This window comes from Rhinolophus sinicus, chromosome 5 (assembly GCF_057876585.1).
Source record: "Rhinolophus sinicus isolate RSI-liver-muscle chromosome 5, RSI-T2T, whole genome shotgun sequence".
NCBI lineage: Eukaryota > Metazoa > Chordata > Mammalia > Chiroptera > Rhinolophidae > Rhinolophus > Rhinolophus sinicus.
In genome coordinates, this window is record NC_142505.1 from 11,481,374 (window position 1) to 11,499,141 (window position 17,768).

The 17,768-nt window shown below is 37.8% G+C and overlaps 1 protein-coding gene across 3 annotated transcripts in view; it reads left to right on the plus strand.

The window, feature by feature from the left end:
- The window catches only part of ULK4 (unc-51 like kinase 4), a 406,057-nt gene that overhangs the window by 11,594 nt on the left and 376,695 nt on the right, over positions 1 to 17,768 (plus strand). For all 3 annotated transcript variants that reach the window (XR_016021270.1, XM_088798237.1, XM_088798238.1), the window contains exons 5-12: positions 1,981 to 2,143; positions 6,442 to 6,543; positions 7,176 to 7,259; positions 9,012 to 9,087; positions 11,284 to 11,376; positions 13,261 to 13,379; positions 13,534 to 13,603; positions 15,174 to 15,267. Coding sequence is in view for 2 of the 3 variants with exons in the window: in XM_088798237.1 (XP_088654363.1) it covers positions 1,981 to 2,143; positions 6,442 to 6,543; positions 7,176 to 7,259; positions 9,012 to 9,087; positions 11,284 to 11,376; positions 13,261 to 13,379; positions 13,534 to 13,603; positions 15,174 to 15,267 (801 nt within the window). In the remaining variant the exon portion in view is untranslated. The remainder of the gene's footprint in view (positions 1 to 1,980; positions 2,144 to 6,441; positions 6,544 to 7,175; positions 7,260 to 9,011; positions 9,088 to 11,283; positions 11,377 to 13,260; positions 13,380 to 13,533; positions 13,604 to 15,173; positions 15,268 to 17,768) is intronic.

Sequence of the window (17,768 nt, forward strand, 5' to 3'; positions counted from 1 at the left end):
ATAAAATGAATTATCCATGACTAAATATGCTTCCTGTGTAGCGTCATGGAACCTGCTTGGTTTCTGGGTCACAGTTGGTGCTGACATTGAGAAGCCGTGTGCCCTGGACAAGTCACCCTTTCTCTCTCTGCCTTAATTTTCTCATCTCTGATATGGAGATAGATATTTTGGGGTGATTGTAAGCCTTCCATATTATATTTAGGTGAAATTTCTGGGACACTTTCTGGTACATAGTGTGCTGTCCTCAGTGGCATCTGTTATTATCTTTATAAGTATACATTCTCAGGGATTGTACATATTACTGGTCTGAGTTGCTACTTTTTCTTTGTGAATGTGCAGACAGTGGAATGAAAAGTTGGATATTTCCTTGTTAAACATTATTGTAACCCATCTGTATGAGAACATAATTAAACCTAAAAAAAAAAAAAAAAAAAACTCTGTGTAATGAACAGAAGTTCTTATTTGTGATAGTCATAAACTTGCCTCCAGTCTACAACCAATTAACTGTGGTTAACAGGCCTGAAAGCAGCTATGGACAATATGTAAATACATGGGCATGGCTTTGTTTCAGTAAATCTTTATGGACACAAATTTGAATTTCATATAATTTTCACATGTCAATAAATATTATCTTATTTTGTTTTTTTTTCAAACATTTAGAAATGTGAAAACCACTGTTAGCTTATGCCTATACCAAAATAGGTAATGGCTGGGATTTGGCCCAGAGGCTGAAGCGTGCCAACCCCTGTGTGGGAGTTATTTAATGAGGTCCAGTATCAGCTGTTCATAATCTAGGAAACTAAGGCTGATTTGCAATGTAACCTTTATTCTAGAGCTGGGGTTGGCAGAATTTGGGCAAGATGCCCGTTTCTGGAAATGAAGTTTTACTGGAACATAAGCACACCCTTTTGTTTATATATTGTTGGTGGCAGCCGAGTTGAGCAGTTGGGACAAAGACCTTATGGCTTCCAAAGTCGAAAATATTTACTTACAAAAAAACAATTGCTGACCCTTCCCACTGGTTCTCAAAGTGTGCTCCCTGGACCAGTCGCATTGGAAAGGCAGGTTCTTGGACCCACCCCAGACCTGTTGAATCACAAGCTCTAGGGGTAGGAACTTGTAGTTTTTCTTAAGTCTTCCAGGGGATTCTGGTGCTCAAAAATGTTGAAAAGGCCCTGTAGTCTTGTAGTAGACATCCTTAGTGCTTGCAACTAGACAGTAAAGGCAAACTTTGAATTGCTTTTAAAAACAAAAGCCACCTGACTCATCGCAACTTCCCAGCAGTATTTTTAATGACTCTGGAGGAAACAATAAAATAGATTACTGATTCCTGGCATGGTGTTAGCAATCAACAGATGACTTCTGATCACAGATTATATTAGCAGACTTGAGTACTTATCACATGCCTGTCACAATTAAAATTACTTTGCACATATAACCTCAATTAAGCTTCACAACAATGTGAAGAGTTAAGTATAATTTTCCCCATTTTATAGGTGAAGTGACAGACTAAGAAAGGTTAGGTGAATTCTCCAGGTCAGGCTTCCTGCAGGTGGTGGACCTAGGGCTCAAATTCAGATCTTTAACTTCAAAACCCTACTTTTAACCATATATTATATAAACAACACCTTTGGCAGGTGGGTTTTCAAATCCTTCTTCAGCTATCACTGAGGATTGGTGAGTATAGATTGTCCCATATATATTGTTCTTTCTCCAAAGCCTGGGTTTCCCTCTGTGGTTATATGATGTGTTCATTCTGCATATCCGAGATTGGATAATTTGATATTTGACTCTATTATTATTAAAATGTTGGGCTTATTTTTCTTTAACTTTTCAAAAAAGTAGTAAGCATTTAATTTTCTGCGTTGTGATGAAGCAAGAAAGCCAGTGGTCAGAGTTCGTTAGTGAGGTTATAAGAGGTATTGATGGAGGGGCAAATTGAAGTGTTTTCTGAACACGTTTATTTTTAAATCTTTATAGATACTCTTGGAAGGGCCTGGCACATTGAAGTTTAATAATTTTTGCCTGGCAAAAGTGGAAGGTGAAAATTTGGAAGAGTTCTTTGCTTTGGTGGTAGCAGAAGAAGGAGGAGGTGATAGTGGGGAAAATGTACTGAAGAAAAACATGAAAAGTAGAGTCAAAGGTACGTGGAAAGTTTAACGATCGTAACTGGAGACGTGGGACACCCAAGTCACCTGTTTAGGGAATAATATTGACTTTTCATTTTGCCAGTCAAATAATGTGTTGAAAATAATAATGGAGAACTCTGGCTATAGGGATGGCTTTGTCCATGGCCTAAAGTTTTCCGTGTGGGTCCGATACTGTATAAGGCATGGGGAACCTCTAACAAAGAAATACCTTACCCTTAGCTTTATATGTCCCTGACCACCCATTAGAACATAAGGAGTGGGGTTTGTCTTGCTTCCTGCTGTACTGTCAGCACTTAGAACAGTGCCTGGCACACACCAGTCACTTACTAGATACTGTTCAGCATTGTTGAGTATTTGATATTCTTCTATTAAGGAAGAATTTAGGAGTGCATTCTTGGGAGGTTGGTATGACAGTGTGAGAGGGCCGGGGTGTTAGAATTGCTGTGCTTGAGGGGAGATGGTGAAGTGATATTTCTTATCCCAGAATTTTTGAGAGGAGGGGGAAAGATCTTTCGTCCTCAAGTTTCCTGTGCAGGTACTTGAGACTAGACCAAAGCTCTTGTCTACTCACTGTTCAGGGAAGGGCGCTGTGAGACAGGGTGGCATCCTGAGGCTTGGTCATCATGTCGTCTAGGACGAGCGGTATGAAGGACAGGGGTGGGGAGCAACAGTTAACCACAGGCCCCATGAGTATGACCAAAGGAAATGTCACTATCAGGGCCAGTCCTGCATGCGATAAAGCTTCATGCCCAAGATGAAGGCTTTTAATGTCCCCAAATATCATTTCATAGGATGACTGATATTCTGTGAAAATGAATATTGTGAGCTATGTTAGTAGAATATTAAGTTCTGAATTATCATTTATGGTTTTAGAAAACCAGGAAGGTGGTGTGTTTCAGGAATGCATCTTTGAAGTATTCCCCTTTAGTAAGGGGAAGAGGGCCGTGTTATGGAGGAATAGGCCAGACTCTCTAGCAGTGCGTTCAGTTCCTTCTGAGCTTAATCTAAGAATAGTCCCCATGATGGGGCAGGTTAGCCTCTTTGACCAAGGAGGGAGGACCTCTATTATAACCCTCAGCTCTGACCATCGGGGAATCACCCATGTGATAGGCCACTCACTTTCACATCCCTGTGGCATAAGATAAGAGTAAAAAGTAAAACCACTCCTGTGTCTCTGGAGCCTTTGAGAACTTACGGTCTAAGTGCGGCGATGAACAGGTGCTCAAAATAAATGCCTTGCCTTTTGACATCTGCCAGTGGCTGGGTGTTGTGGTAGGATTGACGACTGGTATCTAGGAGATGCTTTATAGCCATAAAGGATCTGTTAACCTTGGTGTCAGCCTGAGATACTGATGAACCAAAAAGAGAAAAACTGGGTGGGCTGAATGAAGGTAATATTGCAGAGTTTTTCCTAAGGACACCTGAGTTCTAGTCCTGCCTTTGCTTATGTGTAGCCTCGAGAGTAATGTCACGTAGCTCTAGGACTCTTAATTTCCTCTTGGGTAAAGTTAGGGAGTTGGACTGGATCATGAGGCCCAGCCTCCAGGGACAGGAAAGTTATGTAAACAAATGAAGTGCCTGTGGGAGTGGTGGAGGTTATGTGAAACTGGGCTCGGTTCTGGCCCTCAGTTCAGTCTTGTTCATTGACTGAGAGAAGCTGGACATCTGGGCTGATTTATGAAATGAATTTCAAGTTTAGAATCCCCTGGCTTGCAGCTTAGAGTTCAAGTTTCCAGATCTGGTCCCCAATTGCCTCTCTGGTCTTGTGGTGGCCATGAGAAGGTACCTTGCTGTTCTTCAACTACATGGAACATAATTAACCAAGGACCGCAGCTCCTTGAGAAAATTGCTGCTTTTGCTCTGAGGACGTATGAGTATGTCCCACGGGCTGCACCCAGCTGACAACCGAGCATGGCATGAATACTAAGGCCCATTCCTGGGAGACGCTGATGACCGACGTTGGTTTGGGAATTCTCAATGACCTTTCTTTTTTTCTTTTTTCTTTTTTGTGTGCGTGTGTCCTTTGACAGATGATGGGATAAAGAGGTTGTGGTATATATACACAATGGAATACTATTCTGCCATAAAAAAGATGAAATAGTGCCATTTGCGACAACATGGGTGCATCTTGAGATTGTTATGCTAAGCGAAATAAGTCAGACAGAAAAAGTCGAGAGCCCTTTCTTATGCCGCATAGAAATCTAGGATATACCCACTCCACCTTCCTTCCCTCTCTCTTCCCTCAGGGTCCAGTGTGCACTGTGGTTTGACCAGCTCACCTCCTTTTCTCACACATGTTTCCTGTCATAAAATCCTTGCATGGTTAATCCTGTCTTGGTGTCTGCTTTTCAGAGGATCCAGACTAACATGGTTCTCCTACCATCCCCGGCTCCTGTGTTATGCAGCCATGTTTACAGTTTCCTGAGCGTGTCCAGCTCGCCCGCGTTCTTTCTGTTCTCTTTTCTTGGAGTGTGCTTCCCCTTCTCTTGTTTCCCGGGATTAGCTGTCTGGAGGGAACCATTTTTGTCCCTTGGGTTGGCAGGCTTTTATTGGACTGAGTGCCTAAGTGTTGGTTCTTCTATTACTGTTACAGTATTCTGTGCAAAGCTCTGTCATTGAATTTGCCGTGCAATCATTACTTTTCTGTGATTGTCTTCCCATTTGCTTGTGAAGGTAGGGACTTCATAGTCATTTGCTCATTACTGAATGTATAGTATTTATTAATTTAACACTTATTTATTCAACAGAAATTTTGGCACGTTCTGTGTTTTGCCAAAAATATGACCTAGCTGGACAATCAGCTCTAATGCGTCTTTTGGAGCAAAAATTAATATAAGACCCGGTCTTATTTTACTATAATAGAAGACCGGTTCTTATATAATATAAGACCAGGTATAATATAATATAATATAATACTGGGTCTTATATTAATTTTTGCTCCAAAAGATGCGTTAGAGCTGATTGTCCTGCTAGGTCTTATTTTTGGGGAAACACAGTAAGTACTGGGAATATGGATGTGAACAAACAGGCAAAAATCCCTGACCTCACCGAACTTACATTTCTAGTCAGGGAAGACAGACAGACATGAAATTCACATTCAATAAATATCAAGGAAGCACCGGTTAATTGTTGGGCAGGGTGCCTGGGCATCCTGGGGGTCTTTGTTTCCTCAGCATCTAGCCATGTGTAGACAAATAGGCTACTCACAGTGTTAAATGAGTGAGTGTGGGTATGAAATGTGATAGCACAGCAAAAATGTCTCGTAGGAGACGTTACAATTGTGCATCAGGACACACGAGGCTGCTGATCTGGCTGTAATGGGCCCCGTGAGACCGTTTGCTGGAAGGTTTACCTCAGTGGGATTTTATTTTCCAAGTGATTGGTTATTACTTCATGGAAAGAACATTTTCTTTGGGAGATGAGGGGTTTTTAGGTGGAGCGGAAAGAGATGCGCCAGGGAGAGACGAGAACCCTGGGTTTTGGTGGGTGCTCTGTACCTGCCCAGCTGTGTGACCCCAGGGACGTTAGGGTACCTCCCTAAGCTTCGGTTTCTCTCATCAGTAAATAGGGGACTTTCTAGCTCTGGAATTTGGTATTTCTATGCAATCCTAAACTGTGTCTAAAGTACATGTGGGACACATTATACACATGTTCACTAAATATTTCCTGCTGTCCTTCTGCATCCCTGGTCGGATTGTGTCGTCCCCCTGGCCACGGCCAGCCAAGTGTGAGCAGAAGGGGTGTGAATCCCTTTGAAGTGGGGACGTGACGAACCAGTGCGCAGTTTGCTGCATGCGTTCCCTCTGCGTTGGTGATAGGATGCATGTGTTGAGAAGGAGCCCATTCTCAGCCTGGGGCTTTCAGTGACTGAGGATCAGAGCCCTCTACCTGTGGGGGACATTTAGTTTGTGTAACAAATAAACCTTTGTTAAGCCAGTGGGAATATAGGGTTCTTCCTGCTGCATGACTTAACACATCCTGTTCAAGATAGTAGTATATATTATAGGCAAAAATTCTTTTCTTTGGATTATTTAAATTGTTAATTTGAAAAAGAATGTACTGAAATCTAACTCAGGTGGGTTTTCAATGTCTGTCTATATTCTCACATATCCTTACATAAAACGGAACCTTAAAATTAGAAAACATTAAAAAATGTAAATACATGTGAAGTTATATTCATGCGCATGTTTTTCTCCCATATTTTTTCACTTCGTCAGGTGTCTCCTGGGTAGGTTTGTATGGAGAACTATATAAATGCCTAACAAAGTTTTTTTTGCTGCTTTATTTTTAGGATCGCTTATATATACAGCTCCAGAAATTGTGAGGGGTACCGACTTCTCCATCACCAGTGACCTCTGGTCTTTGGGCTGTCTGCTTTATGAGATGTTTTCAGGTGATTACTTTCTGGTTCAGTTTAAAATCAGAGCTGCATAAACACAGATTAAAACTGCAATTTGCAAACATTTTACCTATAAGATGTGAAAAAGCTGGTTTTTCTAAATTTTTATATGTACTGATTTTGGCTGGATTGCTTGATGTCTAGGCGGAGTTCTTAGGAAGTTTTTGATGTAGAGGCATTTTCATGATAATTCATCTGGAATGTTAAAATTTGCCTGTTAAAACCTGATTATTGGTAGAAGATCTTGTAAAAGGTACTTGTGACTGAATGAGTCCGACGTGTGCAGTGGCCCATGCAGCCCTCTGAACACTGGTCATCGTCCATATGTGAGTTTGTATATTTATGAGGATGACAAATTTTGAACTGCAGAAATATAAAAATACATATATACTGTGTTTCCCCGAAAATAAGACCTAGCCGGACCATCAGCTCTTAATATGTCTTTTGGAGCAAAAATTACTAGACAGTATGCCTAGTATGTACTAGGCATTCAATAATTAGTTATTGCTACATAAATATATGTTTTATAAGTTGTATAATCCTGAGCTATGTGCAGTTGAGATTTATTTAGAATTATTGATGTTAGCAAACTATTGTTTACCTGGCAACTTTTCATGTAATTTCAGGAAAGCCTCCATTCTTCTCAGAGAGCGTTTCAGAATTAATGGAAAAGATTTTTTATGAAGATCCTTTGCCACCTATTCCAAAAGGTAGGATTTTTAAAATTATAAATGTAGTTAATTTACATTTTATACCATCTAAAGGTATACTTTTATCCAAAGTTTATTTTTATTGATTCTTAACCCCCCAATTTATATTTTATAAGTAGTCCCAAATCGATATTTTTAGAAATGTTAGCATTTCTTTTGCCATTTTTTAAAAAAGATACTGAAATGGAAAATGAAGTACTGCTAATAGTTTCCCTCATTTAAAAACAAATTATTTTGTGCTCCTATATCAAAGAAGTCTGGTTTAAAGATTTGAAAACTTCAAACTTTTATTTTTTTGTGTATATACCATTTACTTAATTAGGACTCATGTTCTTTGTGGTTATTTCTAATTAGTGTTTGAATAGGAACAAATCAGGCATTTCTCAGCCCTTATTTTGATGAATCCTCATGCTACCCTGACAAGTTTTAAAGTCTTTTGAACTAGATATATCTGTAGTACTTTAAAAGTGTTGGAACTTTAATCGTATAAATTGTGATTAATATAACAACCTACCATTAACAATTTTAAGGAAAGAAAAGAAAAATAAAAGGCACAAGCATAATAAAATACTTTGCAGTGCACCACACACAAAAAAGTGAATATTATGACACATAAATGAAAACAGAACTTTGCAAAAAATAATGTGAGTTTTTAGAAGAATAACACTTCCAGCGGTAATTAATGGAAGAGCTAGGAATACAGAATATTTTCAGTATTTCAAGAATCGTCTGAGCCGAAAAAAACTAAAACGCTTGATATTTTGAAAATAGTCTGTATTTTTTAAAACAAAAAGCTGCATTTCTCATTTTTTCTTTCATTAACTTTCTTAGTTTTTGCAGAAATCAGTCATTCCTATTTCCTATAATGATGACTTCTGTTTTTCTTTTTTTTTTTTTAAAAACCATATTGGTTATTGTTGTCTGCTATAAGTTGAAGATTTTTATGCAGGAAAGAGAAATCTGAGAATGAAGGGGTCAGAGGCCTGGTGAAGATACCGCTGGTGGCCCAAGCTTAGTTCTTTCACAGGGGTCTTCATCAGACTGAGGTCAGAGGCCTAAGCTTATAGTTCTTTCCAGGGGTCTTCATCAGGATGGGGTCAGAGGCCCAAGCCTAGTTCTTTCACAGTGTTCTTCATCAGGATGGGGTCAGAGTGCCCAACGGTGTCATCTGCTTTGATGGCTTTGACTTGGGGTGCTTGGTGATGGCTGGTCCTTGCCTTCACGGCCACTTCTCTTAACCACTACTGATACTTTGGCCATGGTATATATCTGTCTAATTCCAAAAGACAAAACTTGGAGTTTAATGAAATTGGACAGGATCATAATATTGTGACATTTATTATTTTTCTGTTAAAAAAATAGAGGGATTGCAAGTATTTAAATCACAGTGTATTATAAAACAGAGTTAGTCAAGTTGAGACAACCTCAGAAAAGGAGGTGTAATTAATAGCTGAAGACAAGGGCATGAGTTTGTTAGGCTGGCAGCCCTTACTGGTATTATTCAATAAAGTAATTTTAGAGGTCAGTCGAAACTTAGTTTTCGAGATTCATTGTTTTTGTGGTCTAAGGCAAAATGTTTTTTGTTTGTATGCCCCTTCCCCCCTCATTAAATGGAGGCTGTAATTGTTATTAATAGATTCAGAGTTGTCTTAAAAATAATTTATGTGCCTAAAATAGTATGACTTTAAATGTTGATGTAGGGTATGTATTCATGTACTTATTTTTTTTTTCTTTTTGGGAATTTGTATGTAGATTCTTCTTTTCCTAAAGCTTCTTCAGATTTTATTAGTTTGCTTGATGGTTTACTTCAAAAAGATCCTCAGAAAAGGTATGTATGGGTTGTATTTTAAAATATGAATGAAATACTGGAATCTTTTTTTTCTTTCATGCACTTCTAAAATATTACTGTTCTTAATATACAGAGAGTTGTTCAAATTACCTTTTTTAGAAAAGAAACCTACATCTACATTGAGCAGTTTCTCTCTGCAGTTGTTTTTAATCATGAGGAATTTTTAAAGTCATTTTCTCAATGTATTAAATAGTGGCCTAGTAGGTTGAAGTATTTTTCTTGCAAGTCCCAAATCCCAGCAGTTATTTCTTTCCATTGTAGATTTCAGGCTAATACTGTTTTCGACTATTGAACTAGGGATGATACTGTTAAGACAGTTAACGTAATAACCACTAACTGAGTGGTATTTTAATGCGATATATTTTTGATAGTCCAGTCATGTAATGGGGCTATCAAGTGACAGGATAATAGGCACCGTGTGAATTTTCTGTGTTGTAGCGATGTCAGTAAGTTAGAAATTGTGGCATGGGACGGCAGAGGGCAGGGGGAAGGGCCAGCGGGGAGTGGGGGGCGGTTTCCCTGGCCTGGGAGACAGGAGCAGCTGGTTTCTAGTTCTGGTTCTGCCACTTAACCAGAACTGGGGTAATGGGGGATGTTTGAGCCAGTATTGGGGATCTCTGTTTCAGGGTGCAAAATGAGTAATACATTTAGTGTAGCATATAAAAGAATCCATTCTCTATCTTCACTAAATATGAGGGAAAACCTGCTGAGGGAAATGGTGATTCCTGTATAAGTTGTAGGACAAACCTCCTATGCTTATAATAGAATGCGTTTAGGATTAGTGTTATTTTGGTAGATACGTCTAGACATCTTTTGATAGGATATAAATATACTTAATTTAGGATGGCATATCTACATTTCCACATATTTATAACCCTGTATTATATGCTTTTTTGTGTATGTAAATGGGACCACTCCATAAACTAGTTTTTTCTTTCTATATATCTGTTTAGTCATTATAAATGGCTACAGAATGCACATTTGATAACCTATTATTTTTAGAGTGCTTCTTGATTTAGACTATCATATACATAGTGCTACAGTAACTAGCCTTTTGTGTATTTTTGTTGTCATTGTTGATAACTTGGACAGTTATCTGTTTTGGATAAATTTCTCAAAGTGGGGTTGCTGGCCAGAGGCTGAGAACAGTGAAAAGTTTGGTACATTTGCTGCCTTCTAGGAACATGCCCTGTTTCACACTTCTAGCGATGTTAGAAAGCTCTTTCCCTACCGCTGTTACCTCTGGTGGTCTTTGCTAATGTTATAAACTTCTGCCAATCTGACGGATGAGAAAGAAATTCTATGTCGTTGACAATTTTTATTTCTCCGTTAGTGAATTTTAAGAGCCCTTTTAAAAAGGGGTATTGTATGTGGTGGCAAATTCTTTCTCTTTATTATTAGTGTGTGAATTTTGATCAAAGTAGATTTCATTTCAATACAGAAATTTTGAATGATGAAATTAATCAAATATAAATTATTATATTTTTAAAAATAGCAATGAGGCCTAACCTTTCTGATGAGTCTGATGAGTGTACCTAGAGACATAATCTATTCGTAGCAAAACTTAATGCTTTGAAAATGAGGCTGGGTTTTAGCTATAGCCTAAAGTCATTTTACTGTAGGTAAACTAGGTAGGTCACAGTTGACTGTTAAACAGAGGTGTGACTGAATGTAGTCATGAAGTTGTTTTGTTTATTGCTGAATGAAGTTCTAAAAGTGAAGTTTTGCAAATGAAATGTGTGTAATAGGTCGGGTACCTAGAATAATCTAGCCACTCTTGGGACTTGAAGGGTGACAGAATTATAGATTGATAATACCTGATATATTTACTTTAAAATTTAAAAATACTTAGAGACTCCCTCATAGGCTGTTTTGAGAACCCAAAGTGTTTTCGTCAGGCTCCATGGAACATGAACCCTGAAACTTGTAATACTGAGTTGTCAAACTCTCATTCTGTACCATTTCAGGCTTCTACATTACTTTTGAATTATTTGTTGTTAAGAGTTTAATTGCATACTAAAATGAAAGCGTAAAGTATGAAACAATCTCAAAGGTACATTTATATGGAGATATTTATAAATTGTCAGTTCTGATATATGTAATTGGGAAACATTCTGGGATTCTCTGTGGTATATCATGTTAAAATAAAAAATTTAACATTTATGTTTTGTAAAGATTAACTTGGGCAGGCCTACTGCAGCATTCATTTTGGAAGGATGTTTTCACTAGAAAAGACCAGGACTCAAGCCCTGAGGATTCCAACGTCAGGTAGGATAAACTTACCTGTGTGTGGGTCGTGGTTATTAAACACTCCCATTACTATTCTAATAATGCAGCGTCAGTGACATGTTTTGTGTTCTTGAATTTGTTCATTTTCTGGTCAGTTGTTTATTCTCCAGTCACTGATTTAGTATGATAGTCATTAGTTCTGTTCACCAAATATAAGTGGCTTTTCACCTTGCAAGCACATGGTAGGATCTCAATTCTGCCTTTTAAGTTAGGGGTGGTCATGTGACTTGCTTTGGCTAATGAAATGTGAGAAGTGGTATGTGTTATTTGTAGATAGAAACATTTAAGAGCCACACTTCTCCTGATAAGGTAATTGGTTAGAAAATGTCAAAACGGAGTTGCTGTCAGGCCGGGTCTTCAGTGACTGCAGTGAGCATAGCTTTCCTGCCAGCCTTTGTGGCCATGTTCATGAGTGAGACATGAAGTTATGAGATTCTGAGCCCTTGGCATTGGCAGGTTGTATGTCACCACAGCACAACCTGGCTGATCCTGACTAATATACTTTATTTTTATTATAAAGTTTTCTTAGCTCAGGACACTTCCAAAAATGGTGGTATGTAGAAAAGAACAAGTGGAGAGGTAATTAAATAGAGGTGAAGTGCTGGTAATTGACTGACTTCCCCCACCCCCCAACTCATTCAGTGGTAAATGGTTGTCTGATTCTTACTTTTAATCTTGGCAAAGTCAGTGTATTGGGTAGAGAAGTCTGAATTCTATTGAATGTCTTTCCCAAACGTGAGTTTCTCTGATCCAGTGAGCTTCAGCTATGCTCTCACCAATGTATTAGGCTCTGTGGGAACTCTAGAAAACGAGCTCTGGTCCATCAGTGTCAGCAAGTCACAGCCCACCTCTGACCTTTTCGTCACCTGCCTTTTAATCGCTATGCATTTTCTTTCTTTTGTCTTATTGCTAGGATTTTTTCAGTAAGGTACTGAATCAGGAGTGAAGGAAGTGAACATCCTTGCCTGGTTTCTGATTGTAGGATGAAAGCATTCTGGCTTTCCCCATTAAGAAGGATGAGCTGGAGATTTTTGTAGCTGCCCTTTCTCAGTTTGAGTGAATGTTGAATTTTATCAAATGCTTTTACATATCAGTTGATATGCTCATGTGGCTTCTTCTTTAGACTCTCATTATGGACTCTTACATAAATTGGGTCTCAAATATTGAACCAGCCTTGCATTCCCACAATAGACCCTACTTAGTCATGGCATATTATAGTTTTTATGTCTTGCTGGACATGTTTGGAGCCCAGTGGCAGGACAGTGAGAGAGGGAAAAAAAGCAGAGCCGCAGGTATTTGCCTCATGTTCTTGGAATCATAGCTCTCTGGTTAGAGAAGAGGATGCCCCATCCTCAGAGTTTGAGGCACTTGGCCAGAAGCAGCTGCTGTTCCCAACCAGCTGTTGCAGGATTACCTGGAGACTGGGGCAGGACAAAATGGAAAAAGAAAACCTAAGGATTTCCCCTGTTCTGGCCTTTAGGAGTCTCCTTTCCTATTCCTTGGAACAGAAATAGAGGGCTTCTCTTGGGGCTCCTTCGTCTGTACTTGCTACCTTGGAGCCCAGGCCGGGCAATACTCTAAGGGGAAAAATAAAAGGGAAACTGTTCGTTTACTGGTACTTCGAATTCTGGCTTACTTCCCCGGTCTGCCTGCTGGTTTTTATCTTTCAGGGTTAAGTACAATGCCTTATATATAGTAAATGCTCATTTTAGCTACTTAATGAAAAGTATTACTTTTCTAACTCTATGGCTTTGCCACATGTCAAGTGTGATTTAATTAATCCTTCCCAACCTTTATGTTCTACACAGAAGAACTATAGATAGCTCAAAAGCGAGTTTGTGTTGACTTTCTCCTGTTGAACAGCAGAAACATGATGGAGGGTTCTGGGCCACAAGATTCCAAGGAGCTTTTGAAGAACCCTCAGAGTGGACAAGCAAAAGGAGAGAGGAGTGGTCAGCCGCTAAGTCACTCTATGAGACTAGGTGAGCTTTCATTCACACACCTTCTTACTGCTTAGGATGCTATCTCTGAGAGTTCCACATTTGTGTTATCTTTCTCTCTAAATCTCTGTCTGCATTATGCTCTGCTCTTGACCTTCTGTTGCTTTGTGGGTAATGTTCTACTTTCCCGCCACAGAAAATCCAACTGAACTGCGGCCTAAGAGTAGTCTTGGGGGTCACCTGAATGAGTCCATGTTTCTTCTCAGGTATGTAAACAATGACAGAGCAGTGAGCAATCCATGCGACATGAATGTTAAATCGTCTTCCAGCATCTGTTGTCTTGCTGACAAACCATGTTACACAGAGACAAAGGACAGGGCGGGATGTGACTGCCAAAATCCAGCTTCATTCTCTTATCTTCATAGTTACTGTTAAGTGCTGGCTGAATGTAGATTTTGCTATGTGTTTAAATTTTTTTTTAACCCAACCCACTTATCTTTCCTATTCAAAAAAGGATTAAAACTGCTTTATTCTGTACTTCCACTTGAAATAGAATTGAATTTAAAATTTCAGAAGTCCAGTTTCTTTATTTGGATAAAGACTTATAGAAAAGAACAGGTTGTGTTTTTCTTTAAATGTTTTATATGGGAGGCTTGAATAATGTTTGTAATCATCAGAATAATAAAAAGATTAGAATGGTGTTTTAAGGTGATAATGTATTTAAAATTTTAATATGTAAATTTGGTGTTATATTTTATTCATAGTTTTAGTCTCATAGAGAAATAGTTTTATTTAATGACATAGGTGTTATAATAATAAACTAAAATTTCCTGATTTGTTTTACCCATATTGAAATGTAGCGTATGTTAAATGCATCTATATATGGAGGGTGCCCAAAAAATGTATACATATTTGAAGAAAGGAAAATGTATTAAAATTGTAATACTCAATATATCGATAATAAAAGAGGAATACAAGTCACGTCTGACTTTTGCAATTACAAGAGGTGCTCAAAATTCAGCGTCCAGACACTTCTAATTATGGCGAACTACTGCTTGAGCAACGTTGACCAGAGTGTCCGCTTGTATACATTTTTTTTTTTTGGCACGCCTGGTATATCTTATATATTTTAAATTCAGGTTTTTAAAAATGTGCAATCTCTGGCATATTTTGTGAGTACTTATTTAAAAAATGAATAAACAGGTAAATAAGTGAAAGAGGTGAGAATTCTGATAGTTGGGAATTTGAAGAAATTCGTTAAAAACCCTGGTCATCTGAGTGAAAGAATTTCATAAAATGTGAAAATCTCAAAATCAGAGACCCAGGGGTAATGGAGTGGCCTGTTGAGAATATGACCGTTACTGGTACCTGTAGGAGGAGTCATTACAAACAGATGCATTGCAACTTGTTACTTAGTAGGTTCCAAGGTAATTTTCCATTTCAAACATTTTCTGAATTAAAATTGTAAGTATTATCCATCCAATGTGGAATATCTGATCTAAGTTATGATGTTAACCCTGCTTACACTAACAGGCATTTAAAAAATAATAAAAGCAATGCTTTAAGTTTTCTAGTTAAAACAGAAAATACTGACTATAGCATAGAAGCTGTAAAGAAACAATAAAGTAGCCAGGAAACTACTTTAAAAACAGTTATAAAAATAATAGTGTCATGTAAACATAAATTAAAGTTTAAACTTTTTTTATATAAAGTTTTTATGTAATGAATCATCATATTCTACCATTTTTATGAGATGTGTTTTTTTCCCCAGAATATAGTAAACAGAGGATAACGTTTCTGAAATCTGCATAATGCTCACTGGTATTTATTTTTCAGTTCTCGTCCTACTCCAAGAACTAGCACTGCAGTGGGATTAAATCCTGGTGAGGCTCTGACTCAGAATTCACCACAGAAGACTTCTTTGGCCCAGGTGAACAGAGATGGGGGAGGTTTTTTTTTTTTTTTTTTTAAATATATATGTTAAAAAAATATTAAATATATATATATATATATACACACACACACACACACACACTCACATATATATATATGTATATGATAATAGAAATTCAGCAGAATAATTGCAAGTTGTTCTCTGACCTATGTTCACAATTACAAAATTAAAATTAAGTCATTTTCCTTGATTACCATTGGTTTTTCTAGAAAGTACTTTTAGGTTATTTATTTTTTTTTTGATAACAGCTTTATTGAGATATAAGTGACATGCCATGTAATTCACTCATTTAAAATGTACAATTCATGGGCTTTGAGTTTATTCACAGCGGTAGGCAACCATTACCACTGTCCATTTTAGATACTCTCATCGTCCCACAAAGAAACCCTGTACCCATTAGTAGTCACTCTCCTATTTCCTCCAGTTTCTCTCCCCTCACGCCCTTGGCAACCACTAATCTGCTATATGTTTTTATAAATTTGACCATTCTTGACATTTTGGATAAATAGAATAGGACAATGTGATCTTTTGTGACAGGCTTTTTTTCTCTTAACATAATGTTTTTAGGGTTGATCCAAATTGTAGCTTGTGTCAGGACTATATTCCCTTTGATTGTCAAGTACTATTGTGTTGTATATACCACATTTTATTTTTCCATTCATCAGTCCGTACATATTTGGGTTGTTTCCACCTTTTGGCCATTGTGAATGCTGCTGTGAACATTGGTGTACATGTCTTTGTGTGGGTGTGTTTTAATTCTTCTGTATATCTTCAGGAGTGGAATTGTTGCATCATATGGTAACTCTGTTTAACCTTTTGAAGAACTGCCAAGCTATTTTCCAAAGCTGCTACATCATTTTACATTCTCACCAGCAGTCTATGAGGGTTCATTTTTACACATCCTCACCAAAACATGATACTGTCCGCCTTTCTTTTTTTTTAATTATGGTAAAATGTACGTTACATAAAATACACCATCTTAACCATTTTCAAATGTGCAGTCCAGTGGCATTAAGTGCATTCACATTGCTGTGCAACCATCATTATTCTCCATCTCCAGAACTTTTTAATCATCCCACACAAACTCTGTACTCACTAACAATAACTACCCATTCCCTGTCCCCCCCAGCATGGGTATAACCACTATTCTACTTTCTGTCTCTATGAATTTGCCTTGTAACCTCATATAAGTGGAATCAGAGAATATTTGCCTTTTGTATCTGGCTTATTTCACTTGGCATAATGTCTTCCAGGTCCATCCATGTTGTTGCTCATATCAGAATTTCATTCCTTTTTAAGGCTGAATAATACTTCATGGTGTGTATATACCAGTTTATTCATTCATCCTTTGATGGACACTTAGGTTCTTTCAACCTTTTGGCAATTGTGAATAATGCTGCATTGTCTGTTTTTGATTACAGCTATCCTAGTGGGTGCGAAATTGTCTCATTATAGTTTTGATTTGCATTTCCCTGATGACTAATGATGTTGAGCATCTTTTCATGTGTTCATTGGCCATTTGTTTATCTTCTTTGGAAGAATGTCTATTCACACCCATCGCCCAGTTATTGCGTTGTGGTAAATCTTTATGTGTTCTAGATAAATGATTTACAAACATTCTCTCTCATTCTGTGCGTTGTCTTTTTCACTTTCTTGGTGGTTTCCTTGAAACACACAAAAAAAGTTTTTAATCTTGCTGTAGTAGTTCACCTTTTTTGTTTGTGTTGTTGCTTGTGCTTTTGGTGTCATAACTAAGGAACCATTGCCTATTCCAAGGTCATGAAGAATTATGTCTATGGTTAGATCTTACATTTAGGTCTGTAATCCATTTTGAATTAATTTTTATATATGGCAAGAAGTAGAGGGTCCAGCTTCATTTTTTTTTGTGTGTGAATATCCAGTTGTCTCAGCGCCATTTGTTGAAAAGACTGTTTCCCCACCTCCCCCATTTAATGTAATGGTCTTGGCATTTTTGTTGACTATCGATTGACTGTAAATGTGAAGGTGTGTTTCGAGGCTCTCAGTTCTGTCCTGTGCATCCATATGTCTTTCCTCATACTAGCCGCACACTGTTGGCATCACTGTAACTTTTTAGTAAGTTTTGAAGTTAGAAAGGATGGTTCTTGCATTTTATGTGCTTTTCCAAGTTTGTTTTGGCTATTCTGGGTCTCTAGCATTTCTGTATGAATTTTAGGGTCAGTTTCAGTTTCTGCAAAGAAGCCAGCTGGGGATTGTGATAGCAATTGCTCTCAATTGGGGGAGTACTGCTATCCTAACAATATCAAGTTTTCCTCCACGAACACAGGATGTTTTTCTATTTCATTAGGTCATCTTTAATTTCTTTCAATCACATTTGCTTTGAAGAAACATTTTGAATTAAAATTTTTTTCCCAAGTTATCTTTTATTGTATGTACTGGTTGAGAAAGAAAATTGCTTTCAGTTATTACTGTAATTTTTATGTAATGTGAAATTCATT